The sequence below is a fragment of the Vitis vinifera genome, chromosome 5 (genome assembly GCF_030704535.1).
Source record: "Vitis vinifera cultivar Pinot Noir 40024 chromosome 5, ASM3070453v1".
NCBI classification, from domain to species: domain Eukaryota; kingdom Viridiplantae; phylum Streptophyta; class Magnoliopsida; order Vitales; family Vitaceae; genus Vitis; species Vitis vinifera.
The window spans coordinates 1,303,327-1,317,802 of record NC_081809.1 but is presented as its reverse complement, the minus strand read 5'-3'; the positions used below and the strand labels follow the sequence as shown (position 1 = coordinate 1,317,802).

The window sequence follows — 14,476 nt, the reverse complement described above, 5'->3', positions numbered from 1 at the left end:
AATTTAAATTTTATACCTTCTTAAATGATAATATCTTTAAAAATAAAGTGTATAAAACCCTAATTAGTTTATAACAAATGATAAAAATAAAAAAAATATTTAAAAATAATTTAAATTTTATGCATGGTAAAATTAGATGGTACTTGAATAGTTAAATCTAATATCTTTAAAGATAAATTGTAGAAAATTTTAAATAAATAAATTAAATTTAAATTTTACAAGCATCCGTTGTTATTTTATGATTTTTTTTATATTAAATATGCGTAAAAAAACGCACTTTTCCCTTGAGATAACCCTTGAATTTATCTCAAGTCCAAAAATGTAATTTTCTTTTTTCTTTTTGGAAAAATAATCCTGCGTAGCGCCCAAGCAACTGCGTTACTTAACTTGGAAGTGGTCTACTGAAAGAACGGTGAAGGAGGGGGAGGAATAGTAGGAATGGGATCTCTGCTGTTTTTTTTTATATAAAGTGAAGCAAAGGCATTTGGCTTTTCAGTATAAAGCTTTCTTGGTCTTTCGACAAAAGAGGATACAAACCTCGAGTTTGTGCGCGAATCCAACGCCTCGATCTTCTTTCAAAGGGGTGTTAGATTCACGCACAAACTCGGGATCTGTCTCTTCTGTAGCATCCGCTTTATTACCGGCGCCAGTTTATCGATCTCCTTTTTTTTCATCTGGATTCTTCGAGAAAAAAGAGAGGGGCAGGTTTGAGAGTTTACCATTATGTGGCTTGTTGTTGCGGATCCCACCGTTACGACGTCGGACGGTGGCAGAGTTCGAGTTCTTCGCTTCGGACTGCGATGGTAGAGAAATTCGTACAATTTATCGGTATTTTTGAAAAATTAATTGATAACAAATAATTAAAAGATCTAAATCTGTAAATCTGATTCGATATTTCAATTATTTGAGATGGTTGTTTTTACAATTAAAAAAAATGAGATTTTTTCTTTGTCAAAATTTTGATATTTTTCAATCTTGAAAGAAAAAAAAAAGTTAGATTTATAAATTAAGGATGATTTCCAATTTTTTATCAAATAACTTTTTTTTTTAAAGGTTATTAGATTAAAATAATATAATTTAAATACGAAAAAAAAAAAGTTAGATTATCTCATCTCTTTTAACCAGTTGATTTTGTTTTATATTCAAACTTAACATAAAAGGGATAGGATGTACAAATTTGGAGCATTTCATCTCTTTTAATTGATTTTTTCTTTTTTATTTTTCTAACTTCGAGCTTAAACAATGGAAATTGCCAATAAAACCATTTTTGCAATTTCTCATAGTACAAAAAAAACAACTTTAAGGTTTCAACTCAATACTTAAGTGGTATTTGTTTTTTATTTAAATTTAAATAAATTTTTTATATTTAATAATATTAAGTATTATATTATTTATTTTTTAATATTTTATTTAAATTAAACATTAAAAAATAAAAAAATTAACATGTTAGTTTTTTTTCATTTTAAAAAATTTAAATATTTTAATTTTTTTCATTCAACGACAAATTTATAATAAATCATGAAAAAATAAAAATAAATAATAAATAACTTAAATTTTGAAAATGAATTGATTTTAGTAAAAAATAAAAAAACCAGACACCCTCTTATTTGTTTACTAATGTATCGTTATCATCATCATTATTTATTTTGAAACTATCACATGATTTTACTCGTCTCTAGATATTGTCCAAAAATACTCTAGGTGATATATCATAATCACCCTATAGTTACCATGGGATTATGAAAACTTTTCCATGCTAATATTATAAGCTTATGAGATTTGACCCAATCTATTATAATAGTTTTAAAATCTAGCTACATCATGGACTTCTTCATTAAGGAATCATTTAAAGAAAAATAATATAATATTCCAAAATATCAAAAACAGTATAATAACAAAAAAATTAAATAATTAATTATATAATTAGTTTAAAATTTAAATTTTATTTTTACTATCTAAATGTCATATTTTTGTGTTCAAGATATTTATAAAACTAATTATTTTATTCATTCTTATTTTAATTTACAATTTAATGATTTGAAAAAAAAATATAATATATTTTCAAATATTCAAAAATATTAGAATTTATTATATAATAATTAATCATAATTTTGGGAATGTGATAGTAATTATAATTTTTAATTAAAGTTAATTTCAATCATCTCTGATTTGATTAAATGGATATAATTTTTATAAGTTTAAAATTTCATAAAATACCTCCATTAATGTGAATAAAATTAACTTTTTTTAAATTATATTTAATTATTAAATAAACAAAAATATGTTAAAGATAATAATTGTCTCTTAGTGATGAAAAAAAAATTATAAAACAACACTTTTGGTGGTATCATATATTATTTATGGATTTATGATTGAAATTTATATTTTATTATTATAATTAATTCATTAATTTTAGATTTTTAATCTAAAAAATAATATCAAATCCTAACATTTTTTTATATTTTTAGAAATTAATTGGAATGGTTTATTCTAGCCCAAGTGCAAAGGTTAAGGTTGTGTACCATATCTCCTCGTGAATATCAAACTCGCATGAGCCAAAATGGCCTTGAATTTGACATCAAACCTAATTGGCTTCAATATCAAGTGCACTCCATTTAAGAGCATATGACTTGTTACCCTCAAATCAATATCAATCCAGAAGATTCAATCCGATTTTAACAATCTTTTTATTACTATATTTTAATGAAATATCAAACATATTCTTTAAATTTTGATTTAATATAAAGTTCACGTGAAACGTGGATGGCTCATATACCATTCATTTTTGTAGACATTAATTGACCAAAAAGCCCTCTCAAACGCGTTCAGCCCAAGGCATCATCCTCCCGGTGGCAGTGGGTCCAATGGTTAATACTTAATATTTATATCAGCCATCTATAAATGGAAGTCGAGCCCCAAAGCCTAACACCCAAAACAGGCAAGCCTCTTATCAAGAGATGGGCACATCTCAAGTTTGTGCGTGAATCAAACCCCATCGTAGCCGTCCATATCTTCGGGTACTAATCACGGGGCGATTCGACGCCGTTAGATTCACGCACAAACTCGTGATCTGTCCTTCTGAAAACATCTAATGATTTCCTCTTTGCTTATATATCGGGCGAAAGTTTTGTAATCTTGTTTTTGGCGCCAGTTTGGTGAATTATCTGTTGGTTTCCCTCTCGATTGTTTGAGAAAAAAGACGGGAAATTTTGGGAAATTATTTTCAGATGGCTTCTGGTTCGGAGGAGGGATCAGGGTTTCCGGCCGACGATTATGAGTCGTTGATAGCGACGACCGATGTGGAGCTGTTGAAGAGGGCGTGGAGGAACGAGAAGGCTGCTCCCGAGATTCTCCATTTTCAAACTGCGCTGGTGCAAAGATCTAGAGAACAGATCCAGTTGATGGTATGCTTAAAACTTTAATCCTTAACCTTCTGTTTGGTTTCTGAGAAGTGGACGGAAATGAAAAAAACCAAAATTATAAATCTTTTTTTTGGTGAAAATTTTGAGAGTCGACTTAATGAAGCGAAATTCGTTGTTCGAGTGGATTTTTCTTTTTCTTCTTTTTTATTTTTTTGTTTCATACGGTCCCAAATTTGACTTACACATTATCATAGGAGACCTAACGGAACCTAGAGCAATTACTAACTAGGTTTGTTGTGAAGCTTGGCATAAGATTTTCTTCTTCTTCTTCTTCTCTTTTTTTTTTTGATAGAATTTGATTTGCATGTTCTCCATGTTTGTTTGAAAGTTATTTATTTATTTTTTCATTATTTATATTTTCCATTGCACTCTAAAATCGTTCATGAGCAGCTCAATGATCCATTTAATTGTGAAATCAATGATTTTGCACGAAACTTGTTTGAGCTTTTAAAAATTTGGAGCAATAAGGATCGCAATTTGACAGCATTAGGTACCATTTTCGGGCACCTAGTAAGGTTTTGTTCTTCAGGCATTTGATTAATGGGCATTATATATCTATTGTCCATCCAGTCTACCTACATCTAACTGAGCATTGTATTTCATTCATAAAAAAATGTCGTACTTCTAGTTTTAGGTGACTTCAACTCCCTAAAAATAGTTTTTTTTCAGATAATGTGGTGCCTTGAACTTGAATCAGCACTAATAGGCTGGAGTTTTGGATTTGAAACTCACCCCAACAAAGCCTTCTACTAACTAGTTTCTGATTTGGGACAAAAATACTGCATTGCTTCTTCTATTGAAGATTTGAATTTTGATATAAACTTCCCCCACTATAATTAGTCAGAATAGCTTCTCAAATTTCCTTCACTGTTATAGGTACTATACTCTAAATTTTCTTTCTTTCTTATGGAGGATCCTGTATTATTTTGGAGAGTACTTGGCGCATGAAACTGTTTTCCATGAGGTTTTTGTGACCACATCATCTTTGTCAGACATGATTGCAGCTCAAGTTTGGTATTCAGGGTGTGGGTGGTTTGACATGATCTTCTGAACTTTCCTTGTCGATTTGGAAACTCATAGGAATCCTCCTTCTTCAAAATGATTTATAGGTGTTTCTTCAATCAGTTTCAGGATCCCTGGTTATTTAACGGCAAATTTTGCTTTCTGATAATAACAAAAATTTTGAATTCTCAGTCTAGCATTATCAGATTCTGGATTGTAATCTTCATGTTTAGACAACAACTGAATATATCATGTTGAAGCAAATAAACTAAATGAGCAGAATGTCAGTGAGCAGTGAAATACTGTCTGCATCATGGGTGTAAACGCTTTATAGGATATAATGCTTTTATGCATTCTCCGTGAAATTGAAAAGCTTGACAATGCCTTGGACCTACCTAATTGTCAAGGGAAAGAAGAAGGGGCAAGCTTTCCAATTAACATTATGTTCTTGTTAATTTGACATCAATGAGTATCTATAGGAATTTCAAGATTGTTATTAAAATTCTAATATTTTTGGATCTTGAAGTGAGAATTGATATGAATTTTTTTTCTCCATGGGCATGTAGAAAAACCAGTAATGTTTATTGGATTAGTGACCACATTACAAATTCTCCTTCCAATGAATTAGTTTTTGGCTAGAAATCTTTTATTATAAATAGTGTTTGTCAATTGTTAAAAACTTACAAAACACGATATGATACAATGATATATTTTTTTATGGAAATTGAGATAAATCATACTTGTATCTTGTCTTTAGTGTATCTTAAGACACACATATGATACATGATACAAAGATGCATATACCTTCAATTATTTTTCATATTTTTTAAGAAAAATCAAATTCAATTTTTTTTTTTTTTTTTTTTTTTCCGTTTAAAAGAATCATTTTATTAATTGTTTAAAATGTACATAAAGGTTGGAAATTGATCATGAAAGGAAGAAAGAGGTGAAATAATCTTATATAAAAGTTACACTTTTGTTGTCAAAGTTTAGAGCATAAGTTAAGTAAATTTATTCTTATAATAAATATTGGATAATTTTCATTTGAATGGTTGGAATTTTGACATTGAAAATGATGGTGATCAATGAATAAAAACTTTTACCTTATATATTACTTTTTTAAAAAAAATTTATTTTTGGTGGGGAATGAATGATAAGCATGTAAAGTTGAAATCAAGGAGATGATAAAAGAAATATATCAGCAGAACATGTAAAGAAACATGTCTAGTTGGAATTTGTAATTAAAAATCAAATCTAAAAAATTTAAAAGATTTATTTTTGTGCATTTTGTGATGAACCTATACATTAAATTGATATTTTGTTAAATTGATATTTCAAACTCTAGTATTCAATGTGTTAATATGGTAAGATGTAGTTTAACTCTTTAAATCCTATTATCTTTTATCAAATTGGTTATATATTGTTCTATACTTCATGCTTTTAATATATATGATCATGTGTGTATATTTTTTCTATTTAATTTTCATTATATTACAATACATGATAAGTTTTACAAGCTAACAACTATGATAGTGGTAATCGATAACTCATATTGATCATTTATTGTCCTACTTACAGTTATAGTATAACTGTGATTGTGAATCTAATTAGTGAAGTATGTTAGTTAGCTTCAAGTTATAGCTATTTAGGGTGAGAGAGGTATGGAGTGGGAGTTTGGAAGGCAATCAGAAATGGTTGGGAGGATTTCAAAGTTAGAATGTGTTTCAAGGTTGGAATGCCGTTGAGGGAGGCTTCCCAAAACCTTTTTTCTATAGCTTCCTCTAAAGATGCTTGGATGGTTGATGTTTGGGATGGTGGTAGCTAGAATCCTAGGTTTATTAGACAGTGGAATGATTAGGAGCTGGATGAGATAGACAACTTCTTTGAGAGGCTGCATGATCATTCTCTTTCTATGGAGTCTGAGGATTCAGTGGAGTGGGTTGATACAAAGAGTGGTATTTTTTCTATTAAGTCTTTCTACTCCTTCTTGGCTAGTAGGGAAGTGGATCCTTTCCCTCAAGGTATGGTTTGGAACTCTTGGGCCCCTGTTAGAGTCAACTTCTTTGCTTGGGGGGAAACTTGGGCCAAGATTTTGACTTTGGATCAGCTCAAAAAGAGGGGGCGAAAGATGCCTAATAGATACTACATGTGCAAAGAGGAAGAAGAAACAAGTGATCATATTCTTCTTCATTGCCTGAAAGCTTGTATTTTGTGGCAACTAATTTTTGCTTTATTTGGTGTATAGTGGGTAATGCACTCTTCGGTGAGAGGTTTACTCTTGAGTTAGGGAGACTTTCTTGTCGGTAGAAAAAGGAAAAAGGCTTGGAAGGTTACTCTGTTATGCCTTTTTTGGTCCATTTGGAGGGAAAGAAATAGGAGAGCCTTTGAGAATTGTGAATGTTCAAATCATTCTTTTAAAAGTTATTTTTTGTATCTATTTTGGGATTGGGTAAGATTGTATATTGGGGATGGCTCCTTGTTGACTTTTGATTTTGTAGATTGGTTAGGAGTTCCGTAGGATGTGGTTGTTTTTTGTGTGTCCGTGCCTTTTTGTATTTGGTTTCTTGTATACATCATGTATACTTTTCTTTTTAATACAATTAATTTTAACCATCGAAAAAAAAAAGTTATAGCTATTCATCCATGTCTATAAATTTTCAGAGTAATGCAGAGGTGGTGTGAAAACATCATGTGGGTTGAGGCGTTTGTTATGAACTTGGTAGCAGCAGCATTGACATGGCATGGCAAGGTGATGGTGTTGGTACAGATTGAATGCTATGAATGTAGTCTTACTAATGTGGTGGTTAAGGTGATAATAGTGACAAAAGTTGTGGTATTATGGTACTGGTGGTTGCCATGTTATTATTGGAGTTGGTGATTGGGATGTGGGAGCCAATGATGAAAGTGGCTGCAGCAATGACAGGCTTGACAGCAATGGGGAGAGTTGGAGGGATGGTGGGGGAAGTGGCACTGTAAGTTCGTATAGATTGGTCAATTAATGTGGTGGTTGTGGTGTTGAAAGAAGGTTGATGTTTAATGGATTGGTTGATCAAATGAAGGACTAAATTCTAAGCAGGTTGTAGATGTTCTGGCTCTATTCTAGCTGGTGCAAATTGTAGTTTTTGGTTACACATTTAGTTGAATGTCATGCATGCCCCCATGCATTTACATTACAAAGAAAAATCATATATTAATATGGTGAATCCAAACATAAAACTAACTTGGCTTGCCAAGGCTGATGGAAAAGGAGAAGAGAAGTGTGACAGTGTTCTATTCTATGGATTCTGATCTTGTCAAACAATTTTCTTTGCAACAGTGATGAAATGTAAAAGTGAGATATGGCTAGAGGCTTCCCTCTGTTGATTTAGCTGGTTGGTGTATCAGTTTGTGTGACTTTTTAACCAATCAAGTTGAATTTGAAAAGAAAATTTTCCATTTTAAGTAAAGATGGATGAACTTCAAAATTCTTTTTCCCTTTAATAATAGGTGTACAGTCATGGGTGTTGATCATGAAAACCTTGGAAACTCAAAATATTGTGTAATTATGCCAGAATTACGCGTAGTCTATATGCCAGTAAGATCCTTGCAATTATAATGGATTCTGTGTAGGTGCTACCTCACTTTAGTAATATTAGTTTTCTTGTTCTTTCACTTATTAAATTCTATTTTTTCATTCCAATTTGATGCATATTTTTCAGGAAGAAACTGTGGAGGAATTTGGAGAAAATGGTACTGATCCACTAACTGTATCACTCTATCAGATGGACTTGGATAGGACTCAGTTTTTGTTGAGATCATATCTTCGAATTCGTCTTCAGAAGGTAACCTCGATCTCTTTGTGGCTTTTCTAGGGTGTGTTTGGACTTATGTAAACAAGTGTTCTATAACATTTAAGAACAAAAGATTTCCTTTCAGCATGAAATCATCAAAGAAATCAAATTCCTTCTCCACAGATTGGGCTCTCTACAAAGAAAAAGAAATTCGACAAATAGAATTTTTATTTTTTGTTTATAAATTCTAATTTCATTTTTTTTCTTTTAATTAATATTAAAAATGGAAATTGATTTTCATTATTTTCTATTTTTATGTTGACAACTAGAATCGTCAAAGAGGAGGGTTGTCTTCTTTTTGTCTTTTATTTAAGATCATGTTAAATATTCATATGTTTAAAAAAAATTTGTCTCAAAAATAAAATAAAATAACAAGCACTTGTTTTAGATACTAGCAAAAACATAATGCATTCATTTCAAATATTATGCAACGAGACCTCCAAACACCTGATCAGGTTCAAACATGTTCTACCGCTTCTTAAGTAACTTTCTGATTGCAGATTGAGAAATACATGTTCCACATCTTAAAAACTGATGTTTGGAGTCGGCTTTCTGAGCAAGAGCAAAAGTTTGCCAAAAGGTGAAGGCTATTTTCATGTTTTTTTCTCATATTTTTAAGTGGAAATACATTTATGAGGTTTTTTGTCCAACAGTGTTTGAAATGAACTTTACAGGTGTACTGATGACATGGAAAGACATCTTGAACAGTCTGTTCTCTCAAGATTGCCAGATGGTTACCAGTCTATTCTAAAGCAGTCTGTAGCAAGTGAAGAGGATGACATGGGTATTCTTTTGTCCTTTCTAGTCATCAATTTCTTCTACTTTCATTCTCTGTTTGTGTATGTGGTGGATTATTTTATGGGTCAAGGTTCCAATTTTCTCCTATTTCTGTTCTAGTGTTTGTTTAATTCAATTTCCATTAGGAATCCTTGAATTTGAACTGAATTAAGGATTGATCTAAAATTTTGCAAAGCTTCTTAGACAGTAGCTATTATAGTCTGAAGTTATAGCTGTATGCTTAGAGTACAGGCTTCCAAATTTGGCACCCTGGGGATTATAATATAAGAGGCTCAAATTGTGTTGGGAATTTGAAATTGTATGCTTGAGAGATTTTTCCCCTCCCCTCAAGTTCAAGTATCATGTGAACATTGTTGAAGTTATGATCAAGAAGCTGTTGATAGAGTCCATTCTTCATTCTTTGGAAATGGAATTGGCAAATTGAACACTATTATTGATATTGGTTATTTCTATCTTTCACATAGGCCACTATCAATGACCTTAGATCAGACAACTAAATGGACAGGGATGTTCAACTTCTGTATCTTCTCTCTCTGGTTCTGTTATTTTTTTATTTCCATCAAGTTCATGTTACTTGTAATCCTGATGCTTGGGATTTCATTGGCCACTCTCTTCCCCATCTTTTTTCCAAGCACCACTGCTGGTTTTCATTTGAACTGTTGCTTACTCAACTTTAATTCACAAGTGAAGATACTAATCTATCTGGATCTAATGTTTTAACCTAGCCGGCAATCTAGATTAGGGGGTGGGGGTTGGTTAATTGGTCTATATCATCATCTAGATAGATGTAAAGGGAGATGAATGGTTCCAAGATCATCCCCAACCGTCAATTCATAATCCAGCCTCAGCACCCTGAAAGGATTCCTTGTATTATTTCCTTTTCTTTTACCACTGGTATCCATATTTAATGTACTTAGAACCAAGTTCTTGAACATCCGATTATCAATCAGGGTCAATACCAAGTTCTTGAACATCCGAGTGTCAGGTATAACATGCACATTCTGCTACTTATGAACTGTGCCAGATGATCTATCAGTGTATGAACTTTGAATATTGAAAAATTGATGTCCCATCTGTTTGGCCTTTTAGTTCCGGAGCCACGGTTGGACACCTTTGTCTTCTGCAAAAGCAAAGGATCTATCGAAGCTTTCCAGCTTGATGACAGGTAAATGTTTCTTTTATCATCATATATAAGTACACTCAGTAGATGATTTCCCATTTGTGCTAACCAATTAAATTTGCCATATGCAGCAAAGAAGTGGTGGACCTGGTTGCTGATGATTTATACATTCTTCGCTACAACTCAGTAAAGCCACTCATAGAAAGCGGCCAAATTGATTTGGTGTAAGCCACTAAGCGTCTTTTAGCACAAGACAGAAATTGTAGTTACAGTGTGCTATTCAAAATTCCATCATCCATGCTTTGGGTGTTTGATTAAACAACCGCAGATTGTTACCATATTGAAGAGGACTGTGTACCTTTTTTTTTTTTTTTTTTTAAGAGAATATATATAAAATTATCTATAAACATCGTGATTCAGCTGGCTATTTTAAAATGGAAGTTCAAATAAATGCAATAGAAATTAAACCCCGGAAGTCACGTGCTACAAATATAATTTAATAACCTAAACCAATATTCTTTTGAATCACATGTTTTATTTTGAGAATTTGTTCTTTTTTGAATTTTTTATTTTGAAAGAAAAAAGGAAATGGACTGATCTCTAAAGGGGAGGCTGGCAAGAAACTTGGATCGCAACGCCTTTTTAGTTAATGGGACAAAAAGATGAGTTCGGCAAATATGCAGAAATTTCTACATTTTATTTTACTTTTACAGGTAAAATACGCGCAAAATTAGTTAATATAATCAACGGCCAGGATCTTGAGCAGACCATCATAGGATACACCACTATCTTCATCACCGCCGCCCAATTTGATCATGGCCTTGATATCTTCCTCAGTTGCAGAAAACCCGGCCCAATTCATATAGCTCTTCAAATCCTCGAGCCCTACTTTGCCGTCGCCGTCCCTGTCCATAACCTTAAACACATCCTCCATCACCCCAGCGACGCCGTGGCCCTTGTTCCTCGGACTTCTCCGGCAGCCCAACACGCGTTCAAACTCATCGTACTCCACGAACCCATCCTTATTCGAATCCGCCACCGACATCATGGACCCGATCGCCTCCTCATCTCCGGAGACGCCGCCTGGGAATCCCGCGTAAAAGCTGCGGAGATCTTCGCGGCTGATCTTGCCGTCGCGGTCGGCGTCAAGGACGTCGAATGCCGGGCGGAACTCAGACCTCACCGCAGTCGCCTGAGGTAGGGAACTGCCGGTGGGACACATTGCAGCTGCTTCGTAAATGAGATCGAACCGACGCGTTTTGAAGAACAATAGACACGAAATGTAAGTACGAGAATGAGGGAGGTGGCACATCTATATAGAGAGGGCGAGAGATAGCTGGAGGTGCCGAGTCCACGCGCCCCAGTATTTGGGTCACTGGACGCGACATGACCTGACTTGGGTGGCAAGGTTCCAGACCTAGTGACCTACATTCAAACGTGGCATGCGGTGGTACGTATGTGGTGACGCCAGCAGTCTTGAATAGGCGGTGGTGGTTTGTTAATTATGGCCTCCCTACTACCTTACGGTTTGGAAATAAACAGGTGTTAGCGATAGAATTTAGTTTGTGAGACGATGATAAAAAAAATAAAATTGGGTATATAAAATAAGGAATCAAGAACGAAGTAATAAAATGGAATTTGAGTATAAAACCAAAGATTAAAGTATGTGTGTTATAATTATTTATTGCATCTTTTTTTCACATTTTTAAGACACGCCATCCCCGTTTTTAAGGTCAAATGCTCTCCGGAGCATATTGGTCCACGAATATTGGATTCCACTAGCAGAGCCAGCATACATGCTTTTGAAAATAACGTAAGTTTGCGCTTCTAAGAAAATAACTTTTGTGTAAGAACAAGTTAGAAAGAATATTAAATTTATATAAAATAAATTTTAATAAATATTCTTTTTTATTAAATAACAGCCTTGTATTGAGGAAAAAAAAAAACCCAAAACATAAACAATTGTGTGGACATCTTCACTCGGAAAATGAAACTCCGCATAGAACAAGGTTCCAGGTTGTGTAGTCACAAAATTATGCTCCAGCAAGATTTCAAGTAACTTTCCAAGGGAAATGCTTAAAATTTCCCTTTTTTTGTTTTTATTGATAAATTTGTTGGGGTCACATGTGGGGCAGAGGAGTGGGTGTTTGTCTTGATGCCCATCAATTGATTCCCAAATACAATATGATTGCAAAATCCAACATGTGACCAGTGGCGTATGCCTCATGGTCTCTGGGACCAGTAATGCCCTAATGTTGGTTCTCGATCATAGAAGAGGTAAGAGAATAAGGCTTGTTTGGTTCCTTTAGAATAGGAAACTGTTTTCCGATCATTTTGTTCTTAAAAGAGGCTGATTTTTTAATAATAAATTGAAGGTCTTTTAACTTCTTGTGCAAGTGTTTTGAGAAGAAATTTCATTTGCTTTTGCAAAGGTAGAAAGCGATGTATACTTGTTATTGTTCAACCAAAGTCGCAATCATTTATGTGGCACCACCTAAACCATAAAATTCAAACAGGGGAGGCCCATGAACTGGCATGCTTGAATCAAACATTTTAATTAAATATTATGTCATAATCACTAAAACCCTATGAATTTTCATCGATCTCAAAAAAAAAAAAAAAGAAAGAAAAGAATAAGAGTATTTTTATCCAAATCGGATATTTTTTAGGACTAAATTTATAAAATGAGGATGATATCATGCTTTTAATCAAATAATCTAAATTTTAAGGCTTTGATCAAGCAAAAATGGGCATTGACTGTACAAGCAAGAGAAGCTGCGCACGTTGACCGAGCCCGCGTGAGCATTGACCACAAATATCAGCGAAAAATCAGCTAAGATTGGTCGGTTGATGTTTTGCCTCCATTTGTTGCTTGGACCAAAAGGTCCAAAACTCAAAATTTCCACGAAATATCTCCGATATTTAGTGATGTTTCCATCCTTGAAACCACCATACTGCTGGTTAAGTTGTTAACGAGGGAGGGCCCGTTCACAGAGATCTTGGGTGGGTCAAGGCCCATTAAAACTTGGGCTCGAGTTGTTCTGTAATAATCCCACTAGGGCCACTAAAATTACACGGAGTAAGTAGTAACCTCCATGCTGATGTAACAGAGATCTTGCTTCCGTGGGTCTTGGCCCATTACAACTTGGGCTTGAACTTGGCCATATTACACAACGACGAAGGAGTTTTTGGTAATTTAGTTCTTAAAACCCTAATTCCCAATTTCCAGTATATAAACCTTACGCAGCCGAGGCATTATTTATCTGCTACATGGCTCTTTCGTCTCATCGATTCTCACTGTCCCTTCTTTGTACGTGTTCTTTTTCCTTGGATGATCTCGACTCTTCCTACGTTTTTTCTTTTTCCTTCGCTGATCTGGAGTCTGCTTTTACTGATTTTGTCAAAGATGAATGCCTCTAAGTAGGATCCCAAATCTCTGATAACGATGGATTTTTAGGGTTTCTATGATAAGAGCAAGAGGCAAAGATTTAATGCAGGAGAGTTGAGTCGTTTCGCCCTCATTCTTGTCAAGGCGAAACTAATAAAATCTTGCTAAATCTCTCTTCTGCTCTTCATTTTAATATGTTTTCATTGGGTTTTTCTTTTTCCCAATAAATATTTTACTAAATTTTTTCTGCTGTTATTAGTGTAATTCTGTGGGTTCCTGTGATGGTATGTAATCTTTGAGACCTGATCATCTAATCTGATGACAATTACAAGCATTTTTGCTGAGGACCCCTTTGATAAAATAAAATGATCTCTTTCTTTTTGGGTGTTTAGGGTTTGATTTAAGGGTTTATGAGAGGGTTTGGAAATGTTGATATGATGAAATGTGCACTGGGCTCTGAACAGTGATGGAAATGCAGCCTAGAAAGCTATATCTGATCTCTTGAATTTCACTTTTAATTCTTTTTCCCCCTTTTGTTTTTGTCTGATTTTCTTTACTTGTTTAGAGATGATAACGTGATGAATGGAAAATCATAAATTTTTGCGAAAGTAATCACAAAATAAAAATAAATGTGGGTTGTAATCATAATATTCACTTAGATTGTGTTTGCTTCGGGGGTTTATCAGAGGGTTTGGAAGTGTTTTTTCTTATCTTTTTGTCAAATAGAAAAATAAGTGAAATGAGTGGGAATGAATATATAAAAATAGTTTACGGATTTTCAATTTATTTTATTTACTATTTTTTATTTTCTTTTCTTTGTATTTTTTTCTTCAATTTTTTTCACGTTAAAAAAATAATTAAGAAAAATGGTTATTCAAATGCAATCTTTAAATTTATAAATCTAATATTTTTTTAT

General features: G+C 33.3%; 2 protein-coding genes and 4 non-coding genes across 7 annotated transcripts; 5 read left to right on the top strand and 1 right to left on the bottom strand.

Annotated features, from left to right (window-relative positions):
• Positions 1-531: 531 nt before the first annotated feature.
• On the top strand, positions 532-617 carry MIR403B (microRNA MIR403b). The gene has a single exon (NR_127854.1). It is a non-coding gene; the product is annotated as a microRNA MIR403b (primary transcript).
• Positions 618-2,772: 2,155 nt separating this feature from the next.
• Positions 2,773-10,517, top strand: LOC132253754 (uncharacterized LOC116803646). Of its 2 annotated transcripts, XM_059736710.1 has the most exons (7): positions 2,918-3,065; positions 3,152-3,404; positions 8,123-8,245; positions 8,755-8,834; positions 8,929-9,038; positions 10,142-10,217; positions 10,304-10,517. In XM_059736710.1, exons 2-7 carry the CDS (start codon positions 3,228-3,230, stop codon positions 10,398-10,400), a joined length of 663 nt encoding a protein of 220 aa, XP_059592693.1. In that variant the 5' UTR covers positions 2,918-3,065; positions 3,152-3,227; the 3' UTR covers positions 10,401-10,517. The 2 variants fall into 2 exon arrangements, with proteins under 2 accessions (XP_059592692.1, XP_059592693.1); XM_059736709.1 differs by having other exon boundaries at positions 2,773-3,404.
• MIR403C (microRNA MIR403c) lies at positions 2,962-3,076 on the top strand. Its single transcript, NR_127855.1, has one exon. It is a non-coding gene; the product is annotated as a microRNA MIR403c (primary transcript).
• Positions 10,518-10,796: 279 nt separating the features above from the next.
• Positions 10,797-12,076, bottom strand: LOC100263658 (calcium-binding protein CP1). Its single transcript, XM_002279030.5, has one exon. It carries the CDS (start codon positions 11,482-11,484, stop codon positions 10,903-10,905), a length of 582 nt encoding a protein of 193 aa, XP_002279066.4. The 5' UTR covers positions 11,485-12,076; the 3' UTR covers positions 10,797-10,902.
• A 1,758-nt stretch (positions 12,077-13,834) lies between these two features.
• On the top strand, positions 13,835-13,908 carry LOC132253866 (small nucleolar RNA R66). Its single transcript, XR_009465780.1, has one exon. It is a non-coding gene; the product is annotated as a small nucleolar RNA R66 (small nucleolar RNA).
• An 82-nt stretch (positions 13,909-13,990) lies between these two features.
• Positions 13,991-14,060, top strand: LOC132253874 (small nucleolar RNA snoR118). The gene has a single exon (XR_009465788.1). It is a non-coding gene; the product is annotated as a small nucleolar RNA snoR118 (small nucleolar RNA).
• Positions 14,061-14,476: the final 416 nt, after the last annotated feature.

Bases quoted from the DNA above. Each gene is read 5' to 3' on its own strand.
- LOC132253754 (XM_059736709.1), top strand. From the start codon at position 3,228: ATGGCTTCTGGTTCGGAGGAGGGATCAGGGTTTCCGGCCGACGATTAT. The intron at 3,405-8,122 runs GTATGCTTAAAA...CATATTTTTCAG, and splicing joins GAGAACAGATCCAGTTGATG to GAAGAAACTGTGGAGGAATT. The intron at 8,246-8,754 runs GTAACCTCGATC...TTCTGATTGCAG, and splicing joins TTCGAATTCGTCTTCAGAAG to ATTGAGAAATACATGTTCCA.
- LOC100263658 (XM_002279030.5), bottom strand. From the start codon at position 11,484: ATGTGCCACCTCCCTCATTCTCGTACTTACATTTCGTGTCTATTGTTC.